Genomic DNA, 20942 nt, shown 5'->3' on the forward strand with positions numbered 1-20942 from the left:
TATCACTAATGCTCAAGAAATCTTGAACATTAAACCAAAATAACATATGATGACATATAACCAAAAATTTCTAGCAAAGAATATTGATTGGCTTGTTGTAGACAGTGAACACTGTCTGTAACCTTGCACCGCTTGCAAGTTCCTTGCTTGCTTATCGCTGGACCATGTACTGTCCCTTAACATTAGATACAGCAATCTAGATACATTAAATACTAATATCAGAATGTAATTTTGGTAGCTAGAACCAAGGCAACATACTCATGATAAAACATTAATTTAAAAATGTCTTGCCAAATACTGTAACGCCAATATCTGAAATTTACATTGTTGAATATTTTATATCAAAGGATATAACACAATTTTAATGCAAGAATCTTTATTACAGACTAGATTTATTCAATGTACAATATATATTTCATGATACTTTTACCCAAATGATATTACCTTATAGTGTAAAACATGATTTGTTTCTTTGGCATTTATTCTTTTAGAGAAAATATATAATTCTATGAGACACACAGTTGTCATAAACAAAGGTCAACACAAGTGTATACACATACATCAGGATGACCTGCATTATCCTTCATCTATTTGCACAAAGCAAGTCTAGGTTGACTTGAACACATGAATACATGTTTCTTAATAACAAGTGAAAGTCAAGATTGATATTTTAAGTAACATTTACTCTGCTTTAATATGATGAGAAGGAAAGTTAATAACAAAAAATAATTGAATATCCATAATTATATTAAAATATTAAATTGCAAGTGTTGTTAACTAACATCGTCCTTCCGAAAGAAAGATTTATGTCTATTCAGCAGTCCCTGAGGATTTAACTGATAACTGTTAAATGAATTGCCTACATATATATAAACTACTGTAAGTACCATAGTACAGTACTACATGTTAGTTTACTCAATCATCGTCACTGCTTGTTAAAGGACAAAAAATTGACGAGTTTGCATCTGGGTGCCTGTAGTGTGGTGCTGCAGCAAGCTTTTAAGCAAGACCTATTACAGAAAACTTACCAAGTCTAGGGTGGAAAACAATTCATCTAACCATAAATGAATTTGAAACATGTCTTTCATTGCATGATGGACTAGAGGTTATTAAATGATGGCATGGAAGCATGTCAAATGCTATAATTAGCCTCTATGATATCCACAGAAACAGGCAAAGGGGAAAGGCACTGAGGAAAAACAAGATTTGGAATCTTGTTTTCTTTGGCATCTTCGAACAAAACACACAAGGCGAGAGGTTTTGTGTTTGTTGTTCAAAGTACAGTACATAACAGCAGATAGTATGAAGGGAAGGGGAGGGGGAAGGAAGAGAGATAAAATTATAAATGTATATACAGTACATTCAAAAGGCTAGGGAATAATGGTGTAGTTTTGGACAGTCTCCCATAACACATGGGTCCTGCAAGCTTCAAAGGGTGCATGTGTGCTTGTGTTGTTTTGGAGTTGGCTCCCAGCATTTTGTAGCGAGTTTTATAGTACTGTATATTTTTTGTTTGTTTCTCCTTTTCATGGTTGAAAACTAATATACATAATACTGTGCAGTCTGTATTACGTGAACCAATTACTATCTTCAGATATCTGGATAATCAAAGATTGGAAGATGTAATTCATTTAACGTTTTTATTTTGGTATTTGTTTTATCATACACATGTACTAAAAATATCTGTACAGTAATTGTGTTTTAACAGGAATGCACTAATGCATATATAGGAAACCAATTAAATTATTGTTATTTGGTATAAATAGTGTCATCCACTGCCAAAATTTCACGGATGAATGAAATTACCACCATTAACCAGACATGTTATGGTTAATGACAGAGGAGAATAGGAAATTTGTCTGATACTCAGGAAATTAGGGCACTGGATAATGGGGTTTTTCAATATACTGTATTCATGGAGGGTACAGAAAGGTGTCCAATCTTTACCGGTCACAAATACTGTACACTGTTCCTTTATGATTTATATGGAATCTGTTCTAGAGCTCAATCCAGTAATAAGTTATTTGCAGATGAAGTCTACAAAGGATCTCAGGATATAACACAATTTAAACAATTAGTGACCTAATATCATGATACTATACTGGCATTTGAACATTTCCTACTTGTGGAAACAAATTTTCTATTCAATAAATAGTTTTGAAGACATGTATTCATTTTAATTCTTTTTAATTCTTATCTTAAACATTTATTTGATATTTTTGGAAGATATACAAGTACTGTATGAACTTTTGATACAAATCATGTTGCATAGTTAGTCTAATAGTTTATGCAAATCTCTGACATATTGGGTGCTGGTATTACATGTTTTATGGATCATCCTTTTGAGATTAATCAATGCATTATGAAACAACATTACTGTATATACTTGTATATAAAAAAGGAAGTGTGTGTGTGATTAAGTAAGTACTATAAAACTCTGAAAGATATGAACTTTGGGGACCAAATTAATTTTAGTGTATGGTGAGTACATCACCTGGTCAGCCGATTAAACACCATTGAGTTTGGCCAGTAACTAGTTGGGTGATTTCCCGGACACACTTTCAATCGGCTAGAGGGATCTATCCTGATGATGGGAGATCAAACCAAAAATTTTAAATGCTATTAATTATCAATTTCTATTTCTAGATATTTTTCTTAAATTTAAAACATTTCTAATTCTGGGTTTTCTCCTCTATGCCCAGACTATTGTCGAGTTATATACGAGGAGCGGTTGAGGGCCACAGGGCTAACAACACTGCAAACAAGGCATGATAGTGTTGATCCCATTGAAACTGAACAATTTGGAAGATGTTGCTCCAGACTCTTCAAAAGGTCAGATGTAACATAAATAAGGAGTAACAATTTCAAGCTCAACAAGCCACAATGTAGGACTGAGAACAGGAGATGCTTTTTCACCCACAGGGTTTTAAACCCATGGAACCGCCTACCCTCTGAAGCCGGAAATGCTAAAACTGTTAAATTTGAAAATCCAACTGGAAAAAATCATCAGGTCAAATGGAGAGGGGGAGGGGGGACCTTTGACAAGCTGCTGGCTTTCTGTCCTCATTGAAGCCACTAGTGTGTTAGTGGCCCTCAGGTAAATATTTCTGGGGCAATACAGACCATAATACTACAAGTATAGGAAGTAAGCTAATACACAGTATATGGTTAATGAACATTTAGCATATGATATTCACTTTGATAGCGATGAAGTAATTTCCCAACACGAAATGAAATCTAAATAAACAATTATTTTAATTTACCGGTATATTATTGTCAGGTGCAGGACGTTAGGCTTATTGAGGTCTTTAGCTAGGAGCGAGACTGTCCACCTGTTCACCTATCCAGTTACTGATCAGACCAAATGGTATTTCCTCTTGACAGTGATGCACACATCATCTGCTGTGCCATGCTCAATGTATCTGAACTGATTAATGTTTTAATATCAGATAATTAAAGTCAACTCAAATTTACATTCAATGGAACTTACTGTGTATTATACAATCTAATTTATCTGGTTAATATTTTCAGTATGTCAAAGGATAATGGCAGAAATATTTACATAATAAAATTTAAGTAGCATAAATTTGATAATTAAATTTAGCATTTAATGTAGATAATTGTCTTACATTCCATTACAGTATTTTCCTTTTCCAAGCCACCAGCTTCCTGTCCATGCTGCAATTAATAGCAATGAAGACCAGCAGGTGAATAAGGAACATTTTCCAAGTTGTTCTTCATGACCACCCATCTCTCTGCTTAAGGAAACTGCTCACCTTTTATTACTAGTGTCTGCAGATTGTAACGACTTCAAAACTCAAATACAAAGACCCTTAGACCAGTATGGTCATCTCTGTGTTTAAAAGCTGTGGTTCTATTGACAATTGTTTATCTTGACATGGAAAACTATATTAAACTGTACAATATATACCTGTAATACAAAACACCCTGATGCACATCACATTCTGAGCTTTAATTAGCAATAAAGTAATTTTATAAATATAATATTTATTTCTTTTACTGTACTTGCCAAAGACAAAAAAAAATAGCTTACAGACTTTTAGAATTTTTACTTGAGATTTTACTTGATTCCCTTTTCATACTGAAAGCAGAGTGAAAGAAAATTTATCGATATAAATATTTATAAATGAATTATAAGTATATATAAAGGGAACACTGGTAACACTAACACTTACCTGGGTATCTCCACCATACACTGTATGGATCGGTACTTCATGAGCAGGAACGATCACAATAATACCTTATAGGTATTTCTTCACGTCATAGTTTACATTGCTTTTATTTTCACTCCCATTTACTGTACAAGAATACTATGAACACACTGTATGGGCAATGAAAAGCTATGTATTAATAAATATATTATCTATAACTGCTTGCTACAAGGCTATGAAAAATAAATGAAGTAATGACAAGCTAAATTTTTTCAAGGTAGTTAGCAGGGCAGAAACCCTGTCGGCCACGAAACTTGCACGTCCACCACCCAGATGCATCTGAAATACATCAAATATCGATCATTCTGATGAAGAACAAGCTTTGTACACTATTCCTAAAAAAAATAAAAAAACAGCGTTGAATGTAATGAAACGCCATTTTCTGGGTGAGCCCCGGAGGCTCCCTGGAGCTTATCGGGCTAATGTGTGTTATGTTAGACCGGGACATTAGCTAAGGAGTTCAGACCTACCAGGGACCAGCGCCAGAACCTGGCCCCTTCAGAGAGGTTTCAGGGAGCAATGGCCCTGGAAAACCCCATATGGTTGGGGGTTTTCCTTATCTGCCATCGACCGGGGTTAGGCACCCAGAAAGGTAGGCGTAACAAAACAAACCCCACATGGTAAGAAACTACAACAAAAACCGAACAGAGAGGTAGAAAACTCCCTACAATCCCAAGGAAACAAGCAAACAAGCAAACATCACACTTTACTGCCGCGCCGATCGTCCGCGCAGCCCTCCCCACCCCGGGAGGGGGAGGGGGGAGCCCCGGACCTACCGCGCCGGCTGCCAAGCTCCAGTTCGGAAGCTAAGCCTCAACCAACGCGAAAAACCCGCCGACCGGTGGGAGGGAGGGTTTCCAGGGAGCCTCCGGGGCTCACCCAGAAAATGGCGTTTCATTACATTCAACGCTGGTTTTCTGTGGGGAGCCCCTACGGCTCCCTGGAGCTTCATACCCAAAGAGAAGGAAAAGAAAGGGCTAACCCGGGAGGCGGCCGCCACAAACTCTGCAACGCAAAGCCAAGACAACCGGTCGCAAACCTGCGACCCAAGGCAACAAGAACGCCCAAGAACAGACGCACATATGGATGGGCGGCCAAAAACCTGTGCGACCCACAATTCCCTGCGCCCGAAATGAGCCCGAGACGTCACCAACACAGCAGCAATTGCTGCAAACGTCTGAACAGCACGGGCGCAAAGACAGACCGCAGTAAGAAGGAAAACACTGCGGACGACCCGGGAGACCCGAGCCCTGAAAACAGGGAACGAAGGAACCGGATCAACCACAGCGCATCCCCAGGCACGGTATGCCGGCAACAGCAAAAAGCACAACTGGACAACACAGGACGCACCCCCCGGCCAAACCAAACAAGTACCAATACCCCAAGAACCCCTCCGGAAAGCAGCCGTCTCGACCGTCGCCAGGACAGAGAAAGGCTGCACACCAATAAGGCTACCACCAGTACCAAAGAGGAGGAAACAAACCGAAGGGGCTACCACAAACTGAGGGGCAGAGAAGAAGGCACCCTGAACAAGGACCAGGATGGCTCAGGCGACTCATGAGCAGGCCGGAGGGGAAACAAAACGCGAGAAAACATAAGAAACGTCATACTGTCTCCAAGACGAAGCTCGCAGGTGGGACACCGTCAACAAAGCCACCTGAACACCATAGAGATGGTGATACCTGCGTCAAAATACCAGACGCGAAGTGCCAAAGAGAAGGCCGAACCAGTCACGGACAGGACCGATTCGGCCTGCTGAAAGAGGCGAAGCCTCAGGAAAAACGCCCCGGGAACGGACACCTATCAAGCAGCGTCTGAAAAGAAGGACCGGGCCGGCCACCATGGAACCATAAGGACTGTTCTCGTGGGAATGGGCTGCAACCGAGCCAGAACCCGAAGCAACAGCTGGACCGGGAGAAGAGGGACAGGTACCCCCCACCTCGACCAGGCCTGCCGAAAGCCTCCACCGTGAAGTCCTCGCAGGTGGGAAGGGCGCCACAAAACGGGCGACGCCTAGACCACGCCGACCCGAAGACGTCCATGGCCAGGAGTCCATAAGCCCAACAGAGCCAACAAAACGAATCGGCGACGACTGGCCAACCCACGAAGAGGAATGAACCGAGACAGCTGTCCACCAGGACGCAGGACACACCCTGGACACGAACCACACGGTTAACCAAACCCCCTGCGGTTCCGGCAAGAACCACCAGAGAACAGTCCAAACAGAGCTGAATGGTAGAGTACCTAGTGACCCAAATCCTCCGAAGCGCAAACCAGACAGCCATGAACACCTGAACCGGGCTGTGAGCCCAACGGACAGACAGACTCCATCAACCTCGGCCGACCTGGTGAGCACTGGTCACAAAGCCCCAGCCGAGAGACGACCCGTCCGTGAACACATCGAGCGAAGGCTCGGGGAGGTGCCAAGGCACGGAACCCCGAAAACCCCAAAGAGGAAGCTGGTGACGCAGCACCAACACCAGATCCCCAGAGGAACCCAAGGAATGCAAGAGGCGGAAGGGGAGTCTCCGTAGGAACCAACCGACGCCGGAGCCAAACCCAACTCCGTGGGCAGACAAGCACGCCGAAGTGCAGACTCTCGCACAACCGCCCAAGCAACCGCTGAGCAACCCGGGACCCCCTCCTGAACAGCCAAAGGCGGGACCACAGCCGCAGTAACACTTCTGGAGGGAAGACAATGAGGGGCCCAAGAGCCTGAAACAAGGCCCAGGTCCGAACCCGGGACGGAAACAGAAGGTAAAACCTCCAGATCACCAGGAAACCAAACCCAGCGATCTGGAAAGAACCATCCCCTGGCGAGCAGACAAGCGGACTGACTGGGAGCCCACTCCAGCCAGTCGTCGAGGTAGGCCAGACACCGAATCTCAGACGCAGACAGGGCACTAAGATCCGGTAAAGATGCAAAGAGTATACAAAGTGCCCTGTACAAAATAGGGAAGGCAATAAAAACAGCAAACCTGAAGCCCCACCACCAAAGCATTATATGACAATCATATGAAGACATATTATGACATATGACAATCATTATATGACAATACGACAATTATAATCAAAGCATTATATGACAAAGTGCTGGGAAGACGGGACACCACGAGAGTAGCTCACATCCTGTAACTACACTTAGGTAAGTACACATAGGTAATTACCAACCGTGCTAGCCCCAGAAAAACTGGAGAGGAACGTGCCAAGAAGTGACCTGGAGGTCCAGGTCCACCATCCATGCACCAGGCCCTAACAGAATCCGAACAGGAGACAACAGTCCTCCGAGGAGGGCAGAGGATCCAGGGCGCAGACTGAAGTAGTCCAGAAGAACTGCAGACTGGAAAAGCTCATGACTGCAAAGAGCAGACGGGAAGCCCAGAAGGATGGGGCGGATCGACCACGCCCCACGCACCCACGAAGAGGAAATGACGAAGCGCAGGGGAAGAAGCCCACCCCGCCAGCTCTGAACCCCCCCCAAGGGGGAGAAGCCGTCCTCCGACGCCAGCAGAGGCCGGAAGACAACCCAAAGCGCCCACCAACAGCGGGACCAAGCGAGAGGCAACAGAGCAAGCTGCTCCCCCAGCGCCCAGTCAACAGAGAAGGGAACAGAACCCCTTCAGAAAGAAAAAGTACACTACCGAAGTCATGAGGAGACAACGGGAATGAAACCACACTTCGCTGGAAGATGAAGTGAGGGGAGACCTGATCACCACATTCAAGACACCCAAGGGAATCGACAGGGGTGATAAGGACAGGCAATGTAACACAAGGGACACACGCACTAGGGGACACAGGTGGAAACTGAGTACCCAAAAGAGCCACAGATTTTTTTTTTTTTTTTTTTTTTTGGTGTGTGTGTGTCAGAATGGGAACGGGAAAGCACTAGGAAGTAATGTGGCGACTCCTCACACAAGTAACGAGGCTGACCCCCATACAATGTCACATGTAGACATGACAGAGCCCAAGAGGCACAGGATCCGATACACCTGTTGATGGACGGTTGAGAGGCAGGACCAAGGAGCCAGAGCTCAACCCCCACAAGCACAACTAGGTGAGGACATATATTGTAAAAGCACAAGCCGCCGACTAGTGGCAGAGAGCACTACACCGGCCAGGCAAAAGGCACAAAACTGCATCAAAAGGCCCACCTCGACATCAAAACCACAAAGTCCCAGCACAACCACAACATGTGCCAAGACCCAAAAAGCTCAGTCTGCAAGCCAGGAAGACCCCGGAACCCCAAAAGGCAGAACCGGGTCACACGAGGAAACAAAGTCCCCTGAACCCACAAAAGGGGGCCCAAGAGGAAGAAACCTCCAGAACGAAACCAAGGAACCCAAAGGAACCCAGAATCGAACCAGGGGGAGCCCAAACCACCACATTTGCCGGCGGAGAACACCACTAAAAGGCAAAGCACAGACCCCAGCAGAACGCCCTGGGAAAATGGTCCCAACAGACCGAAAACCGAGGGGCAAGGTGTGGGAGCAAGCATAGCAGCCAGGGGCACTGAGCCTAAACCCATAGGCTCAGACCCAAAATCAACACCCAAACGTTCCCAGAGGAACAGGCAACGGCAAGAAAACACCAGAAAAACAAAGAAACGACAACAGGAGAACAAAAACCCTGAAAAATTTTTGAAAACTCACCAGAGACGCTCGCTCGCACACCCAGACGCATGTAAACAAACCGCAACGCCGCCCTGGCCACGGCCACGGTCACGGCCACGCCGTGAAACCGGCAGACGAAAATGGCCGCCAGCAGGGGCTGTGACTGACGCTAAATACACAAAAACACGCCAGCAAATGTGGGAAGCTAGCAGACTGGAAGGGCGAAAAACGCCGCCCAACAGCAGAAAAACCCCTGAAGGGGCAAAACCGCCCCAGAACTGCTAGCAGGCAACCCCCACAGCCCCGGGAACCAACAACAGAGGCCCCGGGGCAGAGCCGTCCTCCAAGCCCTCCGCCCTGAAAGAAAAGCAAGAGCCCATGGGAAAGGCAACAAGAAAGGGCCGCTGGTAAGACCCAGAAGCCTTGGCAGGAGGCACAGGCTCAAACCTCCGTCCCCAACCCGAACGGGGCATCCCCCGAAAACCGCCCGAGTCTCTGCCGCAACTGAACCCCGCCCCGACCCAGAAACACGCAGACGGTCCGGAGCCGGGAACATGGAGAGAAAGGGGCGAGCAGCACCTAACCAAACGGGGCGGCCACGGGGCATTCGAGTGGGAAACCAACCTAGCATGTTGCAGCAACCTAACCTAGCTTGCAACACGGATGCCGCCTGTACTCTGAACAGTAATAACATCAGGAGAGTACTGGAGAACAAGCAGAGAATCACTCGCAAGACTCCGGGTCAAGGTGTCAGTGACCCAACAGGCAGCATGACGGAGGTAAAAATGGCGACTGTCACCCGGAGACAAGGGAACAGCAACCAACGATCCCGTACAAGACGGGTTGGAACCCGGAAGACACATTCAATGGTCCCCCGAGCCCAGACAGGGGTTTCCAGGGCCCGTAGGGTAACAACTACGGGAAGCCCGGGCAAGGTGTTGCTAACCGGTTAAGAAATCCAAACATAACAAGAGGGTAGATTATAGCACTGAAAACCCCTGAGACGTGTACAAGCACGGGGGCCTAGCAGAGGGCCGCCAAACACTACCAGTGGAACTATAACCACCTTAGGCAGACCCCCACCAGGCAAGAAAATGAAAAACAAAAGAAAAACCCCGCAAAAGTACACCGTCCCCAGAGGCAACAGAAACCGGCCGCCGCTTAGGTGGCAGGCTGCGCAACACCTTGACGCCCTAACCAGCACAATACCAATCCCTACCCAGGGCCAAACAAGGGCCCCAAGCCCCAGCTGGCCCCAAGGGCGAGGCAAATGCCGAGCAGCAAGAACCTCTACGGGAATGGTTCCCGAACGCCCCAGGGAAGATAACCCTGTAACGCAAGGGCAGTACTCACAGGGCGCTTAGGGAAGTCAGCCACTAAGCACATGCAGCCCCGGCACTGATGAAGTACTCCTGGCCACCGCACACCACAACACACGGCAGTGAACGCCACACAAGGCAAACACCGCCTAGGAAACTGAGGCCAGAGAAGCGTCAATCCCGGTTGACATTAGCGAACGAACTGGAGCTTGGCAGCCGGCGCGGTAGGTCCGGGGCTCCCCCCTCCCCCTCCCGGGGTGGGGAGGGCTGCGCGGACGATCGGCGCGGCAGTAAAGTGTGATGTTTGCTTGTTTGCTTGTTTCCTTGGGATTGTAGGGAGTTTTCTACCTCTCTGTTCGGTTTTTGTTGTAGTTTCTTACCATGTGGGGTTTGTTTTGTTACGCCTACCTTTCTGGGTGCCTAACCCCGGTCGATGGCAGATAAGGAAAACCCCCAACCATATGGGGTTTTCCAGGGCCATTGCTCCCTGAAACCTCTCTGAAGGGGCCAGGTTCTGGCGCTGGTCCCTGGTAGGTCTGAACTCCTTAGCTAATGTCCCGGTCTAACATAACACACATTAGCCCGATAAGCTCCAGGGAGCCGTAGGGGCTCCCCACAGAAAACCAGCATTGAATGTAATGAAACACCATTTTTTGGGCGAGACCCGGAGGCTCCCCGGAGTTATATCAGGCTGATGTACATATATTAGACCATGGAAACTGTCAATCAATGGAGTTCTAGGCCTACCGGGGACCAGAGCCAGAACCTGGCCCCTTCAAGAGAGGCATGAGGAGCGATGGCTTATAGACAACCCCGTGTAATTAGAAGCAGTCTATGTCTACCATCTACCAGGTCAGGCACCCAGAAAGGTAGGAATTCCGAAACAAACTACAGCTGGTCAAAACAAACAAGCTGTTTGTTTTGATCCTGTGGTCCCGGGTTCGATCCCGGGCGTCAGCGAGAAACAATGGGCAGAGTTTCTTTCACCCTATGCCCCTGTTACCTGGCAGTAAAATAGGTACCTGGGTGTTAGTCAGCTGTCACGGGTTGCTTCCTGGGGGTGGAGGCCTGGTCGAGGACCGAGCAGCGGGGACACTAAAGCCCCGAAATCATCTCAAGATAACCTCAAGATGGTGCACATAGTATGGTGCACAAAAACCACTATCTAAACAGGAGGATGGGTTGCAATTCATAATAATAATTCATTGTGTCGGGGGACAGGCAGCTAATGTGTATTTATACACATTAAGCTTACCTTGCGATGACCTTGTGATGATTTCAGGGCTTAGCATCCCCATGGCCCGGTTCTCAACCAGGCTTATAGCAAGATCCACCACCAAGGTCGAATTACTAACCCCCCTCCCCCAGGATGCAACCCCACAACCAGCTGACTAACTCCTGGGTACCTACTTACTGCTAGGTGAACAGTGCATTAGGTGATAGGAAATGTGCCCAACCATTTCTGTCCTACCTGATAGGGAAAATTGATAGGAAAAATTTCCTGAGACCTGGAACTTCAAGAACAAGAGGTCATTGATTTAAACTAACTAAACAAAGATGCCAAAGAAATATAAGAAAATTCACTTTTGCAAACAGAGTTGTAGACGGTTGGGACAAGTTAGGTGAGAAGGTGGTGGAGGCCAAAACCATCAGTAGTTTCAAAGCATTATATGACAAAGAGTGCTGGGAAGACGGGACACCACGAGAGTAGCTCTCATCCTGCAACTACACTTAGGTAATTACACACACACACACACGTTGTGTGGTGTGTGCTTGTGAGGTGCCCACCTCACTGTGTGAGGTTATTGACCGCCATTATATCAGAATGGTTGGAATATTGACGTTAATTGGGTGAGTATTCCTTATTAGTGTATTGTCCTATTTCCTGTGTTTAAATAAATGTAACGCATGCATTTTTATTGTCTGTCGAGTCCTGCCAATTAAAAAATATGGTACCGGCTCAATGTGGTTACTTGTGTGCTTGAAGTGCTTATAAATACCTATTGGTTCTACATTCCTGTTTTAAAGTAATACAGTACATCTATACTACAGTATAAGTAAGAAAGAACAGGTTTTGTTAGCCTGTACTCTAGGATACGGCTTTCAAGTTTGTTCCCTTACAGTATTGTATGTACAGGGAAATATTCAGTCAGCTAATAATATGAAAAACCCAATTAATAGTGCAAAATATCTGGTCTCTGTATTTGTATAAATGTAAGAGCAAAGAGCCTACCTTCTTGTACCAGCTGGAGCACATCATTTTCTACAAAGGTCAGCTCATCTACATCACTTGCATCATAACTGTAATGCAAAATTTAAGGTTATAAAAGTGAAAAAATATTTCTTGGCTAAACTCACTCATTAACCTGAATTTCTACTACATTGTGAGAATTTTTAAAGAGTATTTAAATTGTACAAAATAGAATATTACACTAGCTAAAATGAGAAAGGGTTAGTAGAGGACTTTGTATAATACTGCTGTATTCTTGGTAATACTGTACTGTGTTTAAACTGTTTTAATTTTAAAAACACAGTACTACCAAAGTTCCAGCACAGCAAAAACAGCAGAGTTTCTGTAAAATAATACACAAAATAATCATATGGATGAAGCAGGAATTCCTACTTTATTTCCACAGGTTGTACTGTATTTGCTAAATCTGCATCTGCTGTTGTTCAAACAAGTCTACAATATAGTGATATGTACAGACTGGCATCACTATTATAACTGGTACCTTATTTTCTTTGTTGAAATTCATTAAGAGGAATGTATCTACAGATTGCAGACAATTAAACTTACTTGTATATGGCCCGAACTTGAGGCACTTTTGGTTTTGGTTTTTCTACTGGTGGCCTTGTTGAAATGGCTGCAGGTGGTCGATTTGTACCTAAACGACTAGAATGTAGCTTATTTCCAGATCCAATTGTGGGTTGATTAGCAGGTGGAGGATCTGAAGGTGGTGGAGGTGGCTGCATCGGGGGAATTGGGGCAGTTGATACAGGTAATCTAAAGGGAGGGTTTCCGGTCAATGGCGGTCGAATAATAAGAGGGCCAGAGGGACTGTGACCACTGCCTCTACCCAGACGTGGTGGAGATTCCTGCAAGCCTGGGGGTACAGGAGCTGGTCCCTGAGGCCTAGGTGGCACTCCAGCACTATGGATATGCTTAGCACTTTTGTGGATAGGTCCTGTAGGTCTGTGGACAGGTTCCTCTGGTCTGTGGATAGGTCCTCCTGGTCTGTGAACCGGTCCTGTTGGTCTGTGGACTTGTGGTGCATTTTGATGGGGATATCTATTGTTGTTTGGAATGTTAGCAGAAACTCTCAGATTGTTGGTGAAACTTCGCAAGTCTGGGGGTATCTCTCGTTGCAAACCAGGCCCTGAAATTTTTTTTATGATAAAATATGTTTGTAAAATACACGTAATCATAGTTTTATATTTTAAATACTGTACTTTATATAAAAAAATAGAAGAAAACAAATTTTGTAAACTAATTAATCTTTACAACATTTAAATGTAAGAACATAATAATTTCTTTGTACCCAGAATTGTAGTTCAAGAAGCCATTTATTGCAGTTCCAAATTAACATTACAGTAATATAATAGAGAAAATTTGTACGAGAAATAACAGCTTTTTGGGAAAGTGCTGAAGCACTTTCTAAAGTCTTAAACTTAAGAAAATTATATTGATTTGTTTCCTAGACAATGTATAAATCTTACAAAAAGAGTGGCATACTGTAGTAGAAAGCTACAAAGTAGTAGTAGTGGTAGTAGTATCTGCTTGATACCTGCTTGATGGGGTGGTAGTAGGTAGTAATGGTAGTAGTAGGTAGGTAGGTAGATAGTAGCAGTAGTAGGAAGTAGCAGATAGTAGGAAGTAGAAGTTGGTAGGGTAGGTAGTAGTAGATTGGTAGAAGTAGATAGGTAGTAGTAGATAGGTAGTAGTAGATAGGTAGTAGTAGTAGATAGGTAGTTAGTAGCAAGTAGGTAGTTAGTAGTTGTAGGTCTGGGTTTCATTTGGCCTGACCTTGGTGATGGTTTCACGGCTGGATGGCAAATGTTACAGTTTTGATTATTTTAGTTATTTATATTTATATTATACAGTATATATTATATATTTATATTATATATATATATATATTATACAAGGTACAGTACATTGGATTTCTGAGAGTACATAACATTGGTGTTTTTACATTCTTGCAAATCTGTTAACATGCATAGCATTTCAGGCAGATCCTAAATCTAACAGATAATTATTAACAGGTAAATTAATAGGTTGTGTTCAATGCATCTCCCCTCTCCCCACTCCATTTAATTATGATGATTCCTCAAGTCCAGTTCATTACATTCCTCATGAATGATGATGATCAGGCACTGCAAATCTTCTCAGGTTTCACCACTCAGTAGATAAAACTCAGAGGGACTTGAAATCTGTTCCTCGTGAGCTACAGTCTGGGCATCTGAACCAAATGTTTCACAGTGTAACGGTTCTATTGTTACGTAAAGTATGGTGACAAATAAACACAGACACTAAGATACTATATATATATTTGGTCGAATATACAGAAGTACACAGGTGATACTTTGGTGTGAGTTGAGCGCACTGAGCGTCGGTACAGTATCTCGCAAGTGTCTGCTCTAGACCACACTTGAAAGTAGACTAGTTAATGTTTGCTATTCTTGCCGCTTATATTGCTCGGGCAACACCTTACCGTGCTGCCCGGGCAACGCCTCACCTCATTCATCTCCAAAGGTTGACAGGAATATTAACACTATATTTGGAGCGAGTATATTATTGGGATAATCTACTCGCTACAACAGCCTTCGTAGGATTTACCATTTAATCCTTGGCTTCAGTGCAAGGTTGCAACTTTTTCTTGGCTGGCAGGCACTCCCTTATTTTGTTTGGGGGGAAGAGGCTGTTGTTTTGTTGGCCAAATACCCTTAGTAGAAAGAATATATCTCATCTTTCATGTGGATTTGGTGGGTGAATATTTTTCCCAGTGCCTTTAAATGATTTTAATATTTAAAGCACAGAATTAGAAATGTCTATGGAAGAGTGGGTGTGTGACAAACCCCACTGGTGGGAAAAAACATTTTTTTCCCTTATATAGGATGGAAGCTATTCTCCATCTCAAGGATGGGAAGTCAACTGTTCCTTCAAGAATGGGGAGCTACCAAAAATAAAAAGATCATCAATTATATAAAGAGAAGGTACATGTCAAATATTTTCACATCAGGAGTACTGATGTAATTATAGTACAGTACAGTGGAACCTCGGTTGCTGAATGCCCCTCTATATGAATTTTTTGGTGTATGAGCTCAATTTCTTTGTAAAATTTGACTCAGTATTTGAGGTATGTCTCACGTCTCGAGTTTGTTGATAAACGTATGGATCGACCGAGTGCGTAGTTCTGGTGGCGCCGGCTGCACCTCAGTTTATCAGTGTGTCTCGCCTAGTGATGACGGTGCTTGAATTCTTTGTGAAGAATTTCAGTGTTTTTGTGCTTTTTTGGTTTCTGAGCATAAAAGTAATTATATGTCATGCCATGGGTCCCAAGAAAGTCAGTGGTTAAAATCAACCTAAAAAAATAATTGAGAGTAGTGGCAGTAGAGGATGTCCCTTCCTCGTTAAGAAAATGTGTGGAGTATGGGAAGAACTGCAAAGTTTTGTTGAAAAACCTCACCAATATAAAACTGTAGCAGGCCATAACTAACCTTTTTAATGACACTGTGATGCCTCACCACAGACAAGTGTTATAATGTAGGAAAAACAGGTGTCTAAAGACAGGATTTTAGTGAGACAAACAAGCAGTGAGCCACAAGCAGGTGTTAGTGGTATGCCTGCAAAACATAGGAGAGAGTGTATCCCAGAAATGACATCACTGCCCGATCTTGTAATGGAAGGGGACGCCCCTTCCAAACACTAACACCTCTCCTCCTCCCCTCCTTACCATCTTCCATACGCCAACAAGAATCCTCAATAAAGGTAAGATATATGTACATAATGTAGTACAAAATATGAGTAGTATTATGTATAAAATGTATTTTTAAGTTAATATGTTAGGGTGTGTGGAACGGATTAGTTCAATTTACATTATTTCTTATGAGAAAATTTGTTTCAACTTTTTAATTTTCGGTTGACGAACCATCTCTGGGAACGAATTAAATTTGTAAATGAAGGTACCACTATATTATGTTTTTGTTAATGTTCAATTCGTCTAAGCATCCAAGCCTTCATGAAAATTACAACAGCCTCACACATACATAGCCACTCTGATAGAACAGATTAACAGTTACTTCATCCCAAAGTTCACAAGTAACTCTTATTTAGTAACTCGTATACAACTACAGTACTTAAAATTTACGAGGATCCTGTGATCTTGTATGTACTAAAAGAATTCTGGGCCACTTATGGCACGTAATAACTACAGCTAAATAAATAATACAGAAAATATGACTAAAATATATGAATAAGTAGCAGATTAACCCAAATAAGAATATAATACAAACACAAATACAAAATTCACTGTACAGTACACGTTTCTACCATAAATAATCATTTATAATAATGTGAAAAATAGGTAAAAAACTACACAAATTTACTAAATGAACTTAAAATAAAACAGTACCTGCATATATCACACCATCCTATGAACAGCAAAAAAAGGAAACGAGGATAAGTCTTCAATGACCTAAAATATTAATCAAAACTTGGGAAAAATGGAGCTTTGAATGAAATAAAACGCTCTTTTCCGAGACGGTCCCTCGGGTACTCCCTGGTACCAATGGCCTGTATTTTTGGGTGTGTGGACCCTCACACTTTTGGGTGTATTTTGGGTGTGTGGACCCCCACACTTTTGGGTGTGGACCCCCACACTTTTGGGTGTATGGACCCCCCACACTTTTGGGTGTATGGACAAGGTGTGGGGGCCTGTATTTTGGATGTGTGGACAAGGTGTGTAGGCCTGTATTTTGGGTGTATTTTGGGTGTGTGTGGACAAGGTGTGTGCGGGCCTGTATTTTGGGTGTGTGTGGACAAGGTGTGAGGGGCCTGTATTTTGGGTGTGTGGACCCCCCCCCCCCCAACACATTCTACCTGCCACAATATCCAGCATTTCCAGGGACCTAGGAAATTATGGAATATCTTAAATGAGTTGGACTAGCAGTTAATTCATGCTTCATCATTATTAATCTGAGATGGATTTAGCTCTTCAGTACCATCCTAGCACCTTTTATGTCCCTGTCGAGCACGCTTGAAAAAATCTTGGCAGTGCCGGAACCTGATCATCATCTTGCCTGACTACAGGTATTGGCAAATTCTATCCTTACCTATGTTTTTTGTTTTACTTCATTTATCATGTAGCCCTGTATCATATAGGCATGCTGTGACACTATTTACACATTATTACACAAGACATTGCAAATAAAACAGGTTCTTTAGCATAAGAAATTACAAATACCTGTACTGTGTTTGTTATTACTGTATTATTAATAAAAAATTAACATTGAACAATGTACAGTACATTTGAGTATGAGAACAATCTTTTAATAGCAGAGGAAGCACTTCAAAACCAGACTGCTATATACAGCTCCCCATGTGGTAAAATGTATCAGTATTTATCTTTGAGCCCCTATCATTAGTGACCTCATCGGAGGATACTGTAGTAAGTTGGCGGCTTATCAAATGTTACCCCAATATTTCTGAGGATTTTTCCAGCTGTTAACTGAACTGGAGTACTGTCTTGGCTTCTACTTAATTCTTTGGTGGATAAGTAATTCCAAGAGTCTATTATCCTAATAAAAAGTATTTCCTTTTTTGTGTTCTACACTGTGGCTCGCCGAGCTTGAAGCTGTTGCACCTTGTGTGTATTATAATGGATCTTTTAAAGAAGTGGTCTGGATTAATGTAGTATTTCAATTTATTCAGTATTGTAAGTGTCTAGGATCAGCCCTGTCTTATCTGCTTCATGGCATTATTAGTCCTGAGGGTCTTAACCTTTCCAGGAATGAGAGTCGATTTAGTTCTGGGATGATTTTTGTCACTCTGCTATTCAAGTTTTTCAAAGCAGTTATGTTACTTTGATCATAACTTATTAACTAAATGACTACTTTCTTTTCCTTGAAGTCAAAGATTCATCTGATTATTCCTAAGGTTTGGCTAGCTTCTACTTGCAAAGCATGTACTGTACACCATAACTCCAAGGACATTTTCTTTTTTCAATTTGTGCAAGAATGTGGTTGTCATTGAAAATTTACATAAATATAGCATAATATTAACAGCCCTTCAGTCTAAAGGGCAAGCACATTTAGGGAAGCCTTGAGTTTAGTGATTTCTTGAAGAGTGGAGCCATAGCTGGTGAAAGCATGTGAACCGTTTTGTGTGTTATCATATAATAAATAAAGTTTATCATACGAAATTTAAAAATGATCACAGACACCGCTAAGAAGGATATACTGTACAGTGTACTGGGATAAAAATATAATAGATATACAAACAGAGAGGTTAGGCACATCAGTACCCAAAGCCAGAAGGATGTAACCCATTCAGAATTTCTAATACAGTACGTTAATAACATGCAAATGTAATCTCATAGTTTGCAAAATAAATTTGAATTGATATAACTGTTAAAAGGTTAGCATTATGTACTGTACTCTACACAGAAGTAAGAAAAATCTTGATTTTTAATAATAAAAATAAAGTTAATGTATGCAAAACTCACTTGAAGTACTAGGCAACCCATGAGCAACTTTAACTGTCAATGTTGACCCGGAGGGGACGAGTTGCGCCTTATCCGTAGCACCGTCGGTGAACACTACCTTCCGTACACCACCACCACCCCATCCTGTCTTTCTTACTCTGTAGTCAAAGCTGAAAATTTAAGTTATTCAGTCATCTGCTACTTCTTACATTCATGTTCTTTAACTTTAACCAGTGAATAATATAGTTTAGTATTGTTTTCAATTACTTACGTTTTACTTATATGAGAAGCTGAACTTTTTATGAGAGAGAAAAGGGGTTGAATGTAATGTAACATTCTTTTTTCTGCAGTCTTAGTAGCTCTCCAGCACATTGTCTCTGGTACCACAGATACATCCACACAACTACAAGGCCTCTGGACTTGCACAGACCTACAGAACATTTGGCCTAGAATCTGGAGTGTTCATATATTTATTTATTTATTTATTTATTTTTGTATATACAAGAAGGTACATTGGGTTTATGAAAGTACATTGCACTGATGTTTTTACATTCTTGCAAAGCCACTAACACACATAAGTGTTTCGGACAGGTCCTTAATCTAACAGATAATTTTAAGTGGGTAATTTGTAGCAAAATTTGAAGAATATTAACAGGTACATTGTAGTAAAATTTGAGGATTATCAACAGGTACATTGTAGCATAATTTGATGATTATTAATATGTACATTGTATTAAAATTTGTGTTCAACATAACAACCATGATATAAGTTGATAGTAGTGATTACAATGGTGAAGTTGCATGGCTTAGGCACATATATCCGGGGAGTGGGTAGCACAAGATACAGTGCGAGTTTTGAAGCACTACGTAGGAAACTATGAGGATAAAACTAGGTACTTTTTGGTTTTACTTTGGAATAAGCCATGAGTTGGACAGTTCTTAATTCGTTACGGAATAAGTTCCATAAACTAGTTCCCATTATTTGCTTAGAGAAGAGGAAAGCATGGACTTCTGAGACAATCAAAACCAAGTCAAAGTACATGCAAAGTAAAAAAAACTATGAATCTTGATTTATAAGTTCTTAACATATGATATTGCAATCTGCATTTTAACTAGGTACATACACAAATGAAGGGTAAAGTAAGTTTTAGGCCTAGGGTGACTACTAAAAGCTTAAGACAAATGCAATGTGTTCAAAGAGAACACATTGTGAACACACATTGAGAATGTGTGTGAAACATAACTGCATATGAAGGATATCTCACCTGTTGATAAAATTCAAAGGCAGTTCTCTGTTACACCGCTCTTTAAGTTTGCGGTTGAGCACCATTAAAAATTCTGTCTTAAATTTAATTTCTAGCAGGGATTCATAGTCATTGCGAATATGAAGCAGTACCAGATCATCTTGATATGTTGATAACGTTGCCTGAAATGCAAATGAAATATCAGTGAAGTATACTATATTAATAATAATAAAGCTGTAATTAATTTTAAAGACATTTATAATATTCAGTAACACTGCATTTTTTAAATTTTAAACATACCGTTTTTTAAACAAGATCTGGTAATTGTATTCTAGCTTTACACATGAACTATATGCCTTAAAATGTAGAATTTAGTGAAGTGAAACAACTTTCAAAATTGGTCCCTTTCTTGCTCCCTTGAGCCATCACCAAATGAAGAAAGAAAGAAAGAGTAGACACAAAAGAAACAGGGTTATGGATTGGACTGATGAATTGCAGATCAAGTAAGCAGACTAACAAACAGGAATCATGTACAGGAGAACCAGCCAAAGGCAATACCTGTACACTACACAAATTTCAGGGTGAAGATATAGTTAGACCTCCGTAACTTGTAAGCTTAAAATTCCAAGCAGTAAATGGCAGAAAGAAAAGGCAGCTATTATAGTACTGTATATCTCCTTAAAGTCATGGGTGCTGGTGTAAGCACAGGGCTGACTGAGCTTCACCATCCTATGAAGGAGCTGGGACAGAGAAACCTTGATACAAGAAACCAATGTCTAAGGATTCAGAAACCAGCACAGAAGACCTTTAAGACAGATGCACAAATATCTGTGCA

General features: G+C 42.3%; 1 protein-coding gene across 4 annotated transcripts in view; it reads right to left on the bottom strand.

Annotated features, from left to right (window-relative positions):
- Positions 1-1621: 1621 nt before the first annotated feature.
- LOC123775269 (unconventional myosin-Ie) overlaps positions 1622-20942 on the bottom strand; it is a 122318-nt gene continuing 102997 nt past the window's right edge. For all 4 annotated transcript variants that reach the window (XM_045770256.2, XM_045770258.2, XM_045770257.2 and 1 more), the window contains 5 exons: positions 20129-20289; positions 18885-19033; positions 12959-13538; positions 12395-12462; positions 1622-4511 (listed from right to left, as the gene is read on the bottom strand). In XM_045770256.2, the coding sequence (XP_045626212.2) occupies positions 4435-4511; positions 12395-12462; positions 12959-13538; positions 18885-19033; positions 20129-20289 (1035 nt within the window). In that variant the 3' untranslated portion in view covers positions 1622-4434. The remainder of the gene's footprint in view (positions 4512-12394; positions 12463-12958; positions 13539-18884; positions 19034-20128; positions 20290-20942) is intronic.

The sequence above is a fragment of the Procambarus clarkii genome, chromosome 70, assembly GCF_040958095.1.
Source record: "Procambarus clarkii isolate CNS0578487 chromosome 70, FALCON_Pclarkii_2.0, whole genome shotgun sequence".
NCBI lineage: Eukaryota > Metazoa > Arthropoda > Malacostraca > Decapoda > Cambaridae > Procambarus > Procambarus clarkii.